General features: G+C 38.1%; 1 protein-coding gene across 49 annotated transcripts in view; it reads right to left on the reverse strand.

The window, feature by feature from the left end:
• rims2a (regulating synaptic membrane exocytosis 2a) overlaps positions 1-13,998 on the reverse strand; it is a 315,973-nt gene that overhangs the window by 167,105 nt on the left and 134,870 nt on the right. For all 49 annotated transcript variants that reach the window (XM_073926654.1, XM_073926650.1, XM_073926642.1 and 46 more), the window contains 2 exons: positions 9,422-9,821; positions 6,545-6,968 (listed from right to left, as the gene is read on the reverse strand). In XM_073926654.1, the coding sequence (XP_073782755.1) occupies positions 6,545-6,968; positions 9,422-9,821 (824 nt within the window). The remainder of the gene's footprint in view (positions 1-6,544; positions 6,969-9,421; positions 9,822-13,998) is intronic.

The raw sequence follows: 13,998 nt of genomic DNA on the forward strand, positions 1-13,998 counted from the left end.
CATGAGCGATAAGGTTGACGGGAAAGGCAGTCTTATCTCCTCTCCTCTCTAAAAACCCAGCTGACCTTCAGAGAGAGCGTTATACTCCGCTCCTCTTATAAGTGTGGCTGTGAAACCTGGAAAAGCGGAACATCAATAATGTAGACCTGTGCGCTGGGTTTTGTCCTCGGGATGCTTATGTAAGTGGCACTGGATGAGCTGTTCTCACTGCAGTTCTCAGTCTTCTGGACCAGTCACATGGACACCTTACTGTTTGTTGTCTACACTATCTGAAGTTTTAGGAACAACAAATAATAATTGACTTCTAGTTGATCATTTGGTATCAGAAGTGGCTTATATGAAAGGCAAAGGCCTTTAGATTACGCTTGTTTTACCAAAATAAAATATGACCATGCCTTGATTTTTAATTATTTAATTAGGACAGTAAGGTCTGACTCTGCTTAAACAAACCTCTTGTCACTCAACAGAAATAATGTACAGTAGAATATAAAGTCTTGGTGAAGTATAAAAAGAAGTAATATTGTGTATGACTCCCATGAGCTTGAAGAACTGGATCCATATATCTCTGCAATGACTCAAATGACTTCTCAATAGTCATCTGGAATGGCAAAGAAAGCGTTCTTGCAGGACTCTCAGAGTTCAGATTCTTTAGATTCATCTTCAATGCCTCCTTGTCCATCTTACCCCAGACATGCTCAATAATGTTCATGTCTGGTGACTGGGCTCGTCAATCCTAGACCCCCTGACCTTGTTTCCTTTCAGGAACTTGGATATGGAAGCTGAAGTATGATAAGGGGTGCTATCTTGCTGAAGAATTTGCCCTCTCTTGTGGTTTGTAATGTAATGGGCAGCTCTAATGTCTTGACACCTCAGGCTGTTGATGTTTTCATCCACTCTGTACACAGCAAATCCTCAGAGTAAAATTTACTCAGTTCAGAGAATATTTGGTCCCTCTTTAAATTGAGTAAAATTTACTCAGCGGCAGAGTTAAAGTTATTGAGACAACGATGAGGTTAATTAAGAGATGACTGAGCAATGATGATGAACACCTGCTGTTAATAAGCAGAAACAGAAGAGAAGCAGCAGCAGCTTCAGTCATTGCTTACCTGATTGACTTCATTTCAGTCAGATGTTCACAAAAGTCCATATGAGATTTAATGAGAATTAACTGTTTTAGTTATTTACATTTTACAACCAAAAAAATAATAAATAATTGGGTTTTTTTTTCCTTTAACTCTGCTGCTGAGTAAATTTTACTCAATTTAGAGAGGGACTAAATATTTTCTGAACTGAGTAAATTTTACTCTGAGAATTTTCCTGTGTAGATCTCTTTCATGCCCCATACTGAATGTAACCCCATACCATGATTTTTCCTTCACCGAACTTGACTAATTTCTGTAAGAATCTTGGGTCCAGGTGGGTACCAATAAGTCTCCTGCAGTATTTGTGATGGTTGGGGTGCGGTTCAACAGATGATTCATCTGAGAAAATCTACCTTCTGCCACTTTTTCAAATGATCAATATAAAGTTATTTGTTGCACTTACAACTGGGATCGACAACAAGACTTTTGTCAGGTTGTATACACAGTACATAACGTGCATGTGAGACTCAACTCATTTTAATACACTATACACTGACTGGAAAAAAGTCACTGTTTGGATTAAAGCAAACAAATAGTTTAGGGAGTAATTGTTGGTCACCGTTGGTTGAAATAACATGTATATATTTACAGCCTGAACAGTCAGATTTTTTGCAATGTCATCAAGGAATATGAAAAAGAGTATAGATAATTGTCCTATTTAAAGATGACTTCATGTAGTTATTCTTTTTTGAGTGAGATGCTAATGGTCTAACCTGATTCAATGATTTATGCTAAGCTAAGCTAAAAGTGCTCCCGCCAGAAACTCCACTGTTTTATTACAATGATATGACTATTCAGATATGGTTGCTTATAAAATATAACCGACATGCACTGGATCTGTTAAAGGTCAGTTAAGACCTCAGGTGAGTCGTATATATAGACCTTATATGTACAATATACACCTTTTTACTCCAAAGGAAAAAAAATACAAAAGGAAAACACCAAACAATTTTGTAATATAGTCAAAAGTGCCTTTCAGGCAAAAGTTCAGCAGCCTTTCACTACATTTGTTCTACTTAAAAGGGAAATGCTAATTTATTTAATTTATTCCCACGCTGTACAACTCAACAGTCAACTTTATCAAATAATTCTACTCACTCTATTCAAGTTAATTCTACTCACTTGAAAAGAGTTTTGAACGCAGTGTTGAAGGTAATGAGTTAATTAAAAACCTCATTACTTCAACTTAAACGGAGTAAGTTCACAGTACTCCTATAGATTAGTTTTTTACTCAAATGGTTTATAGCAAATCAGTTTCCACAACTAGTTTGAGTTCTCTTCATTTATTGGGTTTTACTGTGCTAAAATTGCTTCGTTTACTCAAATGGATTAAGTTCACAGTAGGGTTGGGCGATGTCGACCAATTTGGCATCGTATGATGTCTAATGTAAAACATCGCGATGGACGATGGCATCGTCATCATAGGCGGAGGTAAATAATTAATTAATTCATAACAAATTAATTATTTGTAGTCTACTGTTTCAACTAGCTGGCCTGCATGCTCTTTGTTTTACCCGTAAACAAATCATAATTAAATAAAGATAAGTTGCACACAAATTACCACCTGTCAATCACTTTTTCCGCGGGAGGTTGGTTGGTAAAAAAGGTGCACAACCAGCAGTATCTGAGGTTTTAAGTAAAATGATTAAGTACAAGTGTGAAAGTGAAAGACTGAAGTAGTGTACTGATGCTGTGACACGTTACCTGATAGTTTCAAAAAACCGAAGAGTCGTTAAATAGAGACAAGATCAATTAAATATCACGTTTAACAACTATAATGAGACGCGATCCAGTGTGTGTGTGTGTGCGTGTGTGTGGTCACGTGATGTGCGTTTTCAGCGGACTGAGGGCTGTTCAGAAATGCTAGGTAAAACACGGTGTGGATGTGGATCATTTTCGTCCTTAAATGCCATTTTAATAGTAAGACGTATTAGACTAAATGGGGCCTAAGTGTGTACTTTTCACGAGCTGGTTTGTGACAGGGGCGAGGCGGAGGATTGGCGATGCCGGCTCTGCATCGTGTTGTCTATTGGCCATCGGCGATGGATGATGGCATTATCTATCGGCCCAACCCTAGTTCAAAGAACTCATTAGGATTAGTATTTGAACTTAAATGGTTTGTTGCATCTGGTTTCCTCAAATGGCTTGAGTTACCTTAACTTTTTGGGTTTTACAGTGTGTGTATATTTATTTAGTCATTTATTTATTAATTTATGCATTCATTCATTCATTCATTCATTCATTCATTGTTATGTCAATTCTTTTCAGTGTAAACTTATTACTTATGTATAAATGCCAAAAACTTAATTGTGAATATATACAATATACTATCTAATGATATTTAAGTTATGTATTTGTCATTCATTACAAATTATCGATGCTGTATTTCATCCCATTTCATTCCTATGAAGTACAGCAAATATTATGAATATTTGAGACATACTGAGACACGGAAAATAGTATTTCATCTGACCTTTATCTGTTTTACTAGTTAAATAAACATAAATGTTTCTAATTGACCAATACGCCAGGAGTCCTTTAAAAAAACAGATGACAGAATCTTTTTTTTTCTCAGTTTTCTTTCTTTCTTTCTGTCTGTCTATTTTTCACTCGGTGCCTCTGTTATGTAACACAGTCCATTACATCTGATCTGAGAGAACCAAAAGCCAGCGATATCTGTCACTGGAGGACAACCAAGAGAACTCGACACACATACACGCTACACACATAGAGAGATGCATATAGGTCGAAAGCAACACACACAAGCCAGTAATTAGACACCAGTGTTGAAAATTACTGGCAATATTAGTTACATCATTTTCCAAACAAACAACAAATGTTATCAAATGGTTACCAAAAGGTCATTCTAATGAGAATAATCTGAACAGTTCATGAAAAAGTACCAATCTTAAAAGATGCAGTCAACAAAGCAGGGTGATTTTTTAATCATTTAAAGCTAAATATTTAGTTAAAACATTTTTTCTCAATTTAAATTACTTGCATGCTAATTGACTGTTCTTAAATTATTAAAGGAACACTAAACATCTTTTTGAAAAATTCGGCTCATTTCTCAAGTCCCCTAAAGTTAAAAAGTTTTACCATTATTTAACCTGGTCAGCCTATTTCTCCTTGTCTGGCAGGAGTACTTTAAAGCACTTTTAGCTTAGCTTAGCATAAATCATTGAAGTAGATTAGACCATTAACATCTCGATTCAAAATGTCAAAAAAGAGTGTGGATAATTGTTCTTTTTAAAGCTTTACTCTCCTCGTAGTTATTCTTTTTTTACATTTCTGAGCTAGATGCTAATGGTCCAATCTGATTCAATGATCTATGCTAGGCTAAGCTAAAAATGCTCCCGCCAATCTCTCGAAAATGGCAAAATCAACAGTTTAATCCTAAGGGAGTTGAAAAATTAGCCTATCTTCCAAATAAAAGCGGAGGGATTCTTTTAAAAACAAAGAGTAGCATGAAGTTTTCAAAGCTTCTCTAACAATGACAGACACACAATGACACCTCTTAAAAGAAACACACACACACACACACACACACACACAAGTCACTTCTCGCATTGCCTGACCACAGACTCATACATACACTGTAAAACATCAGCAACAATCAAGGGTTATAAGCATTAAAAACATCAGTCAAAACTTATTATTTAATTATTACTCGCATTTAATAACTGTTGGCACAAGAGGTTAATTTCATTAACATTGACTACAGTTCAATAGTTTGGAGTCAGTAAGAATTTCTTTTTTATGTATTACAGATTGCATATTCTTTATCTTTTTCGTTGAGTGTGAAAAGCAAAAGTTAATTGAGGAGGATTGTGAAACCGTGGAGGGAATATATACACTCACCGGCTTTATATACACTCACTCACTTTATTAGGTACACCTGTCCAACTGCTGGTTAATGCAAATTTTTTGCATTAACTTAATGCATTTAGGCATGTAGACATGGTCAAGATGATCTGCTGCAGTTCAAACCAAGCAACAGAATGGAGAAGAAAGGTGATTTAAGTGACTTTGAACGTGTCATGGTTGTTGGTGCCAGAGGGACTGGTCTGAGTATTTCAGAAACTGCTGATGCACTGGGATTTTCCATGCACAACCATCTCTAGGGTTTACAGAGAATGGTCCAAAAAAGAGAAAACATCCAGTGAGCAGCAGTTCTGTGGGCACAAATGCCTTGCTGATGCCAGATGTCAGAGAAGAATGGCCAGACTGGTTCCAGCTGATAGAAAGGCAAGAGTAACTCAAATAACCACTCGTTACAACCAAGGTATGCAGAAGAGCATCTCTGAATACCAAATACCTCCAACCTTGAGGCGGATGGGCTACAGCAGCAGAAGACTGAGTCTCGATGAGTCTCGATTTCTGCTGCAACATTCCAATGAAAGGGTCAGAATTTGGCATCATCAACGTGAAAGCATGGATCCATCCTGCCTTGTATCAACGGTTCAGGCTGGTGGTGGTAATGTAGTGGTGTGGGGGATATTTTTTAGCACACTTTGGGAGCATTAGTACCAATTAAGCATCGTGTCAACACCACAGCCTACCTGAGTATTGTTGCTGACCATATCCATCCCTTTATGACCACAGTGTATCCATCTTCTGATGGCTACTTCCAGCAGGTTAACAAGCTTGAATTCTCTCAGACTGGTTTATTGAACATGATAATGAGTTCACTGTACTCAAATGGCCTCCACAGTCACCAAATCTCAATCCAATAGAGCGCATATAGGATGTGGTGGAATGGGAGATTCACATTAAGAATGCGAGTCAACAAATCCCTAGCAACTATGTGATGCTATCATGTCAAAATGGACAAAAAACTCTGAGGAATTTTTCAAATATCTTGTTGAACCATGTTGTACCTTGTATGCCATGAAGGATTAAGGCAGTTCTGATGGCAAAAGGGGGTCCAATCTCGATACTAGTAAGGTGTACCTAATAAAGTGGCTGGTGAGTATAAAAGTATTGGGTAAAACCCAGAGAACTTTGGCAGATGATTCCCACCCAATAACTATCACTAACTCCTATAAGTAAAACAAATCAGTTTAAATATTCATTAATTTCCTCAGCTGTAAAGTTTTTACACTTATTCATGTTTTCCTTTTGTTTAATGTGTTTTATTGTACTATGTTACATGCTTGTACTGTATGCTGCAACCGAATTGCCCTCGGGAAATGAATAAAGATGAACTGAACTAATCCACATGTCTCAGCTGACCACATGTGATCAGATCCCAGAAAGTACATGTTAATTCAAGGTGGAAATGTTCCTAAATAAATGTTTTCTTGCTTATCACATGATTTTTTTAAATAGAAACTCATACAAACCCCAAACTGTAAATGCATTTGCAAATACATAAACATAAACGTAAATATCTCCATTACCTTTCTCACTGACTGACTCGCTCTCAATCTCCACATCCTCGCAGCTGGTGTACTCGGGCGTTGTGGCCAGTTCCTCCTCAGAGCTGCTCAGTGAAACCTGCCTCATTTTCCCGCCTCGCTTTGTCTTGTGAGGTTTGGGTGGCGGCGGCCTGACGGACTCCGATTGGTCGGAACTGAGCGAGTCGTTCCTCAACATGCTCTCCATCTTTTCCCTTTTACTCTTCCGTACAGCCGAGACGGGATCCAGGAGCTGCTGCTGCCGGTGGGCCGAGTCTGTGCCAGGGGGACTGTGGTTGGACCTCCAGTGCGTTTGTCCGGAGCCCGGTGAGTAGTGTGGACCCCGCAGAGGCCCCAGGGGCTCTTCCATCTCAGTGTACGCCAGGGAGACATCACTGTGCCGCCGTTCATGCCTAAATCTGGAGACCTGATGAATAAGAAGAGAGGTCATTGAAGTGAAATAGTGACACTTTTTTCGTTGTTGCTGTTTTAACTTCTGTATTACATTGTAAAAAATGCTGGGTTCCACACAATCCATTTGTGTTGGGGCAACAAGAAAAAAATTAAGTTAACTTAGTATGTTGGCTTGAGAAACTACTTAAAGGGGCTTTAAGTAAGTTTTTGACTCTTCTAAAGCATAAACATACCATAATATGTTTGCTGAAATTTAGGAAACATGCTAAGTGAACATTCTTGTTCATCTGAAAAACGATGCTGATTTTCTGTTATGAAAATGTGTTTTCCATGCCAGAACGATAGTCTTTGTTTTGGTCTTTAAACCCACCCAATGCCACTTAAGCCAATTATATTTTAGCACCCGAGTTGCCTCGGTGGAAAACAGTGTTATTTCATTGAGAAAGGCTCTCAAAGCATGCACCTGTGACTGAAATGCGATATACGGTGGACAGTAGCAAACTACAAAGTGAGATGCAGATTCAGAGTTCCACATGAGGTTGTTAATCAGCAAATAATATAAATATTCTGAATGTAAACATTAGGTGAGCAGGTAACATTGTAACCCCGGGTCCTAACAACATGCTACGTGATGAGATACGCGAGAAATTATTAAATGTGCATGCTGAATCACTGATATATGTTGGTTTGCATTATTTCACAGTTCTAGTTCAATTTTAAACGGTTTATTTTATTTTCAAGATCTGAGGTGAACTATCGCTGCGCTTTCATGGTAATAAATGTCATGTAGAATGGCATTCAAACTCACATTGTTAGCATGTAACACTGAATAAAGCACATGAGGTGTACCTGAGGTGATCAGTTTATCCTGTTGAAGCCGTTTCTAATATATCAATTCGAGGTGTTGTTTAGCGCATAAACTCCTTTCAATATGGAAAATATTTCCTCTTTCACCTGCCATTGCTTTAATTTAAAACACGACTTAAGTCAGACTCGCTCCTCAATCTGGCAAACTGCTCTTGCGTTTGTTTTGATTCAGGAATGTAATACCTAGTTCAACCACTGGGTATCAAACTTACATACTGCATATTATTCTGTCTTCTTAGACCAATTCTATCTCCTAATTCTTTACTACAAGCCCCAAATTTGGCCAAAAGATTCGATCTGCATTATATTTCGTGGATATATATTTTCACTTTTATTAGAGTTATGGTTTTCCAAAAAATAATTTTTAAGCATTATAATTTTCAAAATATGGCAAATCATTTTTTACTTAAAGTGATATGAAATGAGAACTGCAGAGTCCAGCATTTTTAATTAGGTCATCACTTATTCAGCTCCCTTTTAGCCAAAGATGTCTGCGGTTGGCATCAAAAGCAGTGTGGTGTACGGTAAAAGTTACGTTTTCTATTTTTGGAATTTAGCATCCTACTGCCCAACAGGACACTTTGCTATTGCAACCGGGAACCTGTTTGACATCATGTGTGACGTAGGTTGGTAATTCCTCAATTAGAACTGTCATTCCAAAATGGCCACTGCATGACATTAGTGGCTGTTTCCAAAACAGCAACAGCTTCTTAGTGATTCTATGCTCTTTGGTATTGGCTCGTTTGATTCATGCTAGAAAAATGGGACTTGACCCACTTTTTCCATGGTAACAATGATAAGCCAAATGCTAATAACGATAAGCTACATGTTATTAATGATTATCTAAGTGCAATATCATAGGCTAGTGTAACCCCGCCGGTCCTACACCACCCAACCCGCTCCGAGTTAGTATCGAATCTGCGACCTTCCGCATGGGAGTCGGTTGCTCAAACAAGGAGGCTAAACACCATAGCCTATAGCGTCTGTCGCTAGACCACCTTTAGAGGTCATAGGAGTGAGGTTTACCTGCATAGCACTTACTAGCCTCTGTTACACTAGAAATGCTTACTAAGTATTAGGATTTGATCAAACATGTAAATGAGGGTTGCCGATTAGCAACCCAGTATACGTTAGCAAATGCTTAGAAACCACCTAGCAGTGCCATAAACAAATTAGCAAGTGCCTAGCAATCGCTGTGCTTTCTGCCTACTTACATTCCCAGTCCTAAAGCAGTCACATTGGCTTTCTCAAGCCAACATAAAAGTTTGTCAATGGACTTCAGGTTCTAGATAGTTTTTACAAATTTATGTAGATTGAGCTTAAAAACAATCTAGTTAACCCCCAAAAAACTCAACAACTATGTTCCCTGCTGAAAAATCCAGCCTAAACCAGCCTAGGCTGGTTGGCTGGTTTTAGCTGGTTGACCAGCCTGGTTTTAGAGGGGTTTTGGCCATTTCCAGGCTGGTTTCCAGCCGTTTTTCTGTAGGGTTGTTTCAGCTCATTTTAAATAAGTAGATTGAAGAAACAACAAATTTCTTTTTCTTAAAAAGTTAAGATGCAATATAAATACTGTTAAAATAAATTAATAAATCTGGAGACCTCCGCGTGCATGCGCATCTGCTCCTCGTAGGGCTGTGGTTTGACAGGGTATCGAGCCAGGTTTGGGTCACTGCGGTAGCGGTTCTGGTACTCCTCCTGCCGCTGGCGCTGGAGCTCGTGCTCGCTGAGGGGTGGTCCATCGGGTAGGAAGCCAGGTTCGGGTGGGTATTCCTCCTGAGAGTGCCAGCCGCCCCGTCGAGCCCGGTACGCCCCTCGCGCTACCTCCGCGTCCTCATAGGAGCGCCCGCAGCCTCCCCGCCACTGCCGATCTCCGGCTCCATAGTCAGACGGCGATCGTGGCATGCCGCCCTCTCCTGGTGCATACTGCGAACGATCCGCCTTCTCCTCCCTTTGGTTGTATTTTTGGTTTGGATCCCTGGTTGCGGATGGGCTTCTTTTCCTGTGGGGCACAAAGAAAAATAACATTGTAGTAAGTCTGTACAATATATTGTTTCCGCATTGATATCGCAATGTGCACATCAGCAAAAGTCACATCGAAGGGGATTGTGTCATAAGAGTGCAAAGAACTCTGGGTATTTAGGACATAATAGCCTGATTCCCATTGATCTCTATTGATTTATTGTGTCATATAAACACTCAACAGCAGTAAACGAAGTCCTCCTCACACTACAAATGCTGAAGAAAATCCAATCTGGAACTATTTTCTTGTGGCAGCTTGTTGATACCCTGTCAGTTAAGGATAAAGTCGTTTATTTAATTGATCCAGTATTCTGTCAATTTGTCCCACCTCGTCAGACTGTCCAATACCTCGCATTCAAAAAGTAGGTAGCACATTTTGATGACACAATATGCAACCCATCAGATTTTGCTAGCGGTGTAATTTTTGATGTGGAGTAGTTTGATTTTAAGCTGTAATATTGCCCTAATCTACCTAATCCCTAGCCCCAACTTCAGAACCATTCAAATACAGTGTATCAATACATATTATCAGCTTCTCAGACACCTAAACAGCTTTTATAAAGGTATATACAAGTTAGTCCATTTTATTTGTAAGAAGTTTTTCAGAAGATATTACTATAAAACTACTACAGGCAATATTACTTTAAAAATTCGAATCAAGGCACATCTAAATCAAGACTTAAAACACATCAATTTAGCTGCACCTTTACTGGTGTGACAGATTGCACTATTGTGTCTTTCTTTTCTTCTTCCTTCCTGTAAAGCAGTGGTCACTAAACTTGTTCCTGGAGGTCAGGTGTACTGCAGATTTTAGCTCCAACCCTAATCAAACACATTTAAACAAGCTAATCAAGGTCTTGCTAGGTATACTTGAAACATCCAGGCAGGTGTGTTGAGGCAAGTTGGAGCTAAACCCTGCAAAGACACCGGCCCTCCAGGACTGAGACCGGTGACCCCTGCTTTAAAGCATGTTTTAGCACATTTCAATGTTATTATCGTTTTTAATCATTGTTATTCTTCGTTGTTTTTATTCTTATACTTGTTTCTTTTATTTTGCTTTATGTAAAGCACTTTGAATTACCACTGTGAATGAAATGTGCTATACAAACAAACTTGCCTTGCCTTAAAACGGTTTTGTGATTTGCATCTGTTTACATTGAGCGCTCCTGCGTTTGTCTACAAACATGGCCTACCGTAACTTTTATCAAATTTTATTTATTTAATTATTTTGACTTTCAAAAACATAACAATTTAGGGCAAACTCAATCAAAACATAATCTTGCACAAACTGAGTGAGACATGTCAGATATACAGTGAATCAAATACAAAACCATAAAATTACATGGCCGACCGTAACTTGCTTAGAAAGTTTCTTGAGCTCTTTTATAGTCAAACAGCTTCACAGTTCAGAAAGCAAGAGTCACTGCAGAGTTTGACCATAATTGATGAAGAGTTTATCATCTGCATGTGTTTTTACACCCTGTGACTGTGTAAGCATCTTAAAGCAGGGGTGTCCACACTTGGTCCTGGAGGGCCAGTGTCCTGGAGAGTTTAGCTCCAACCCTAATTAAACACACCTGAACAAGCTAATCAAGCTTTTAATAGGTATACTAGAAACTTCCAGGCAGGTGTGTTGAAGCAAGTTGGAGCTAAAGTCAGCAGGACAACGGCCCTCCAGGACTGATTTTGGACACCCCTGTCTTAAAGCATTCAAGGACAAGAAATTGTGTGAAGAAATTCTGCTGTGAAGAAAATATAAAACTGTGTATGGAAAGCACCGTCAATGCACCATGATGCACCGAGATATCGAATTGAACCGAATTGATGGCATGATAATCGTAACCGAACCAAACCATGAGACCAGTGTAGGTTCACAGCTCTATTATATTTGTGTGTGTACTGCAAATGGCATTTGTGTGTGACTCATCATTTCAGAGAGGCTTGAATAAACTCCACCACAAATACATAAAATAAACTTACTTTGTATTTTGAACTAATGAACTGTATTTCAGCTTCATCCATGTCTGTCTCTATCACTGCCTGATGTTTATCTAACGTGATGCAGGAGAAGCAGACACACACTTGGCAGAGGTGGGTGGGGAGAAGCAGCTCATTTGCATTTAAAGCCACAGGCTACGATAACAGCTACATTGTAATTAGACACCAAAATGGGGAGATTTTGTTTTATATAATAAATAATCAGATGGCTATTTGACCTGAAACTTTACAAACATATTCTGGAGACACCAAAGTCTTATCTTACATCTTTTAAAAGGGGTAAAATAGCTGCCCTTTAAGTCTCCTCAGACTAAAAAAAGTACAACCTTTTAGATAAATTTGACCATGTTTACATACTGAATGTTCTCTTACACTGAAAAAAATATTCAAAAATGATTCCCTGAATTTACTAAAATATTTTAAGTTAAGTGGTTGTAAACAATTTGTTTGGGTTGGATTTAAACAGACAAATTAAATTGAACAATACAAAATGTAATTTGTTTGATTAAATTCAACACAAATAAATTGTTTGCAACAATTTTGCAGACATTTTTTTGTTGTTTTAGTGTATGAGCTGGACATGATGTTAGGACACTGTTAAACAACAGTTGTGTGTTTTCTTTCTGCAGGTTTCATGCGACGTTTTGTGTGCGGTTCGCATATCTGGGGAAATCCCTGAGCTGGTTTTAAATGTCCTCATGAACTGAAGATCTTTCAATATCTGTGAGCGGTAATTGAGCATTTTTGTGAACAGATTGATTAATGATCAACTCTCCTCATCCTCTTGGCTCGGCTTTGAGCTTTTACTATGACTGGTGTGTACCCTGTTGCATTATTCAATAGCAGCCAGACACTGTCAAGCACCATTCACAAATACAGAGCACAGGCATGTTTGTGACTGTGTTTGCATTTTCTGTTTCAACTTGGGAAGATGAGTCGTTTTAAGATGTATGAACCTAATATACTGTATGTGATACTGTAATAAACAGCCAGCGTTAGTCTTTATTGTTTTAACAAAATAAATTCGAATAAGATTCTTTAGATGCTGCAAATAATTAATGACATTTCTTTGAAAATTAGAATAAAATGACAAATGGTCAAATCAACCAAAAGATGCCATGATTTCAGATGTTTGTATTAATTTTTGGACAACACAATGACAATATTTTAACTTCAGAAGAGTTTAAATAAAATTAAAGGTGCAGTAGGTGATTGTTTTCAAAAGCATTTTTTTGTTGTGCTGGTTGAAAGTCTCTTCACAGTCCAATAGTAATGATTACAGTAAATTATCTAAATGTGTTTATATGGATTTTTATATTCTAGGTAAAGCATAAAACAAAAAAAATTTCATCCAGTTAAATATTGTCGGACCGACATCTCCCATAATTCCGATAAGCAGCTCAGACTGTCTGTCAGCAAGTGTAGATTCGGACTTCTGCGCATCTGTTCACGCAGATACACCATTCGCATGTGCCTGTCTGCAGAAGCGCCGCGCGGTTATGAGACAGACCGGGAGAAATCAAATACTAAATTGAAACTTTTAAAAACCTAAATCAATATTGGAGTTACTTTAGCACGCTGGAGGACGGACGACACCATGGCTGAAGTATTACAGTTAGACAGGTAATGTTCTGTTCTAAGACTATTTTAGTCAGGCTTAGCTTATGTTAGATTGTGTTGTTATGAATGACTTATATGTACAGACGTGTTGTTTAGCCACTGAAATCTCCCGGTGAAAGATTGATGTGATTATTTTCAGTTTCATTAGGTCCTTTTACAGCATTGATAATGTGGACATTAACAACAAAACACCAGTAAATAGCGCTATTCCGCCTAACCTGCTTTATTGAGCTGAAGATGCTTTTATATTCACATTAGGTCATTTTTGAACAAGGACAGCCTTTCTGTTTACCATGCAACTCTGAATACTCGCTCTGAAATAGCATGTAAGTGTGGCTAAGTAATAAATGTAATTTCTTTGAATCACAGTCCTTTCCCGCCGTCCAAAGATAATATGCTAAGCGGTTAGCATTTTGGCAGGTCACCTACTGCACCTTTAATAAAAAAAAAGAAAAGAAAAGAAAAGAAAATAATATAATATAATATAATATAATATAATATAATATAATATAATATAATATAATATAATATTTAAAATA

This window comes from Danio rerio, chromosome 16 (assembly GCF_049306965.1).
Source record: "Danio rerio strain Tuebingen ecotype United States chromosome 16, GRCz12tu, whole genome shotgun sequence".
Taxonomy (NCBI): Eukaryota; Metazoa; Chordata; class Actinopteri; order Cypriniformes; family Danionidae; genus Danio; species Danio rerio.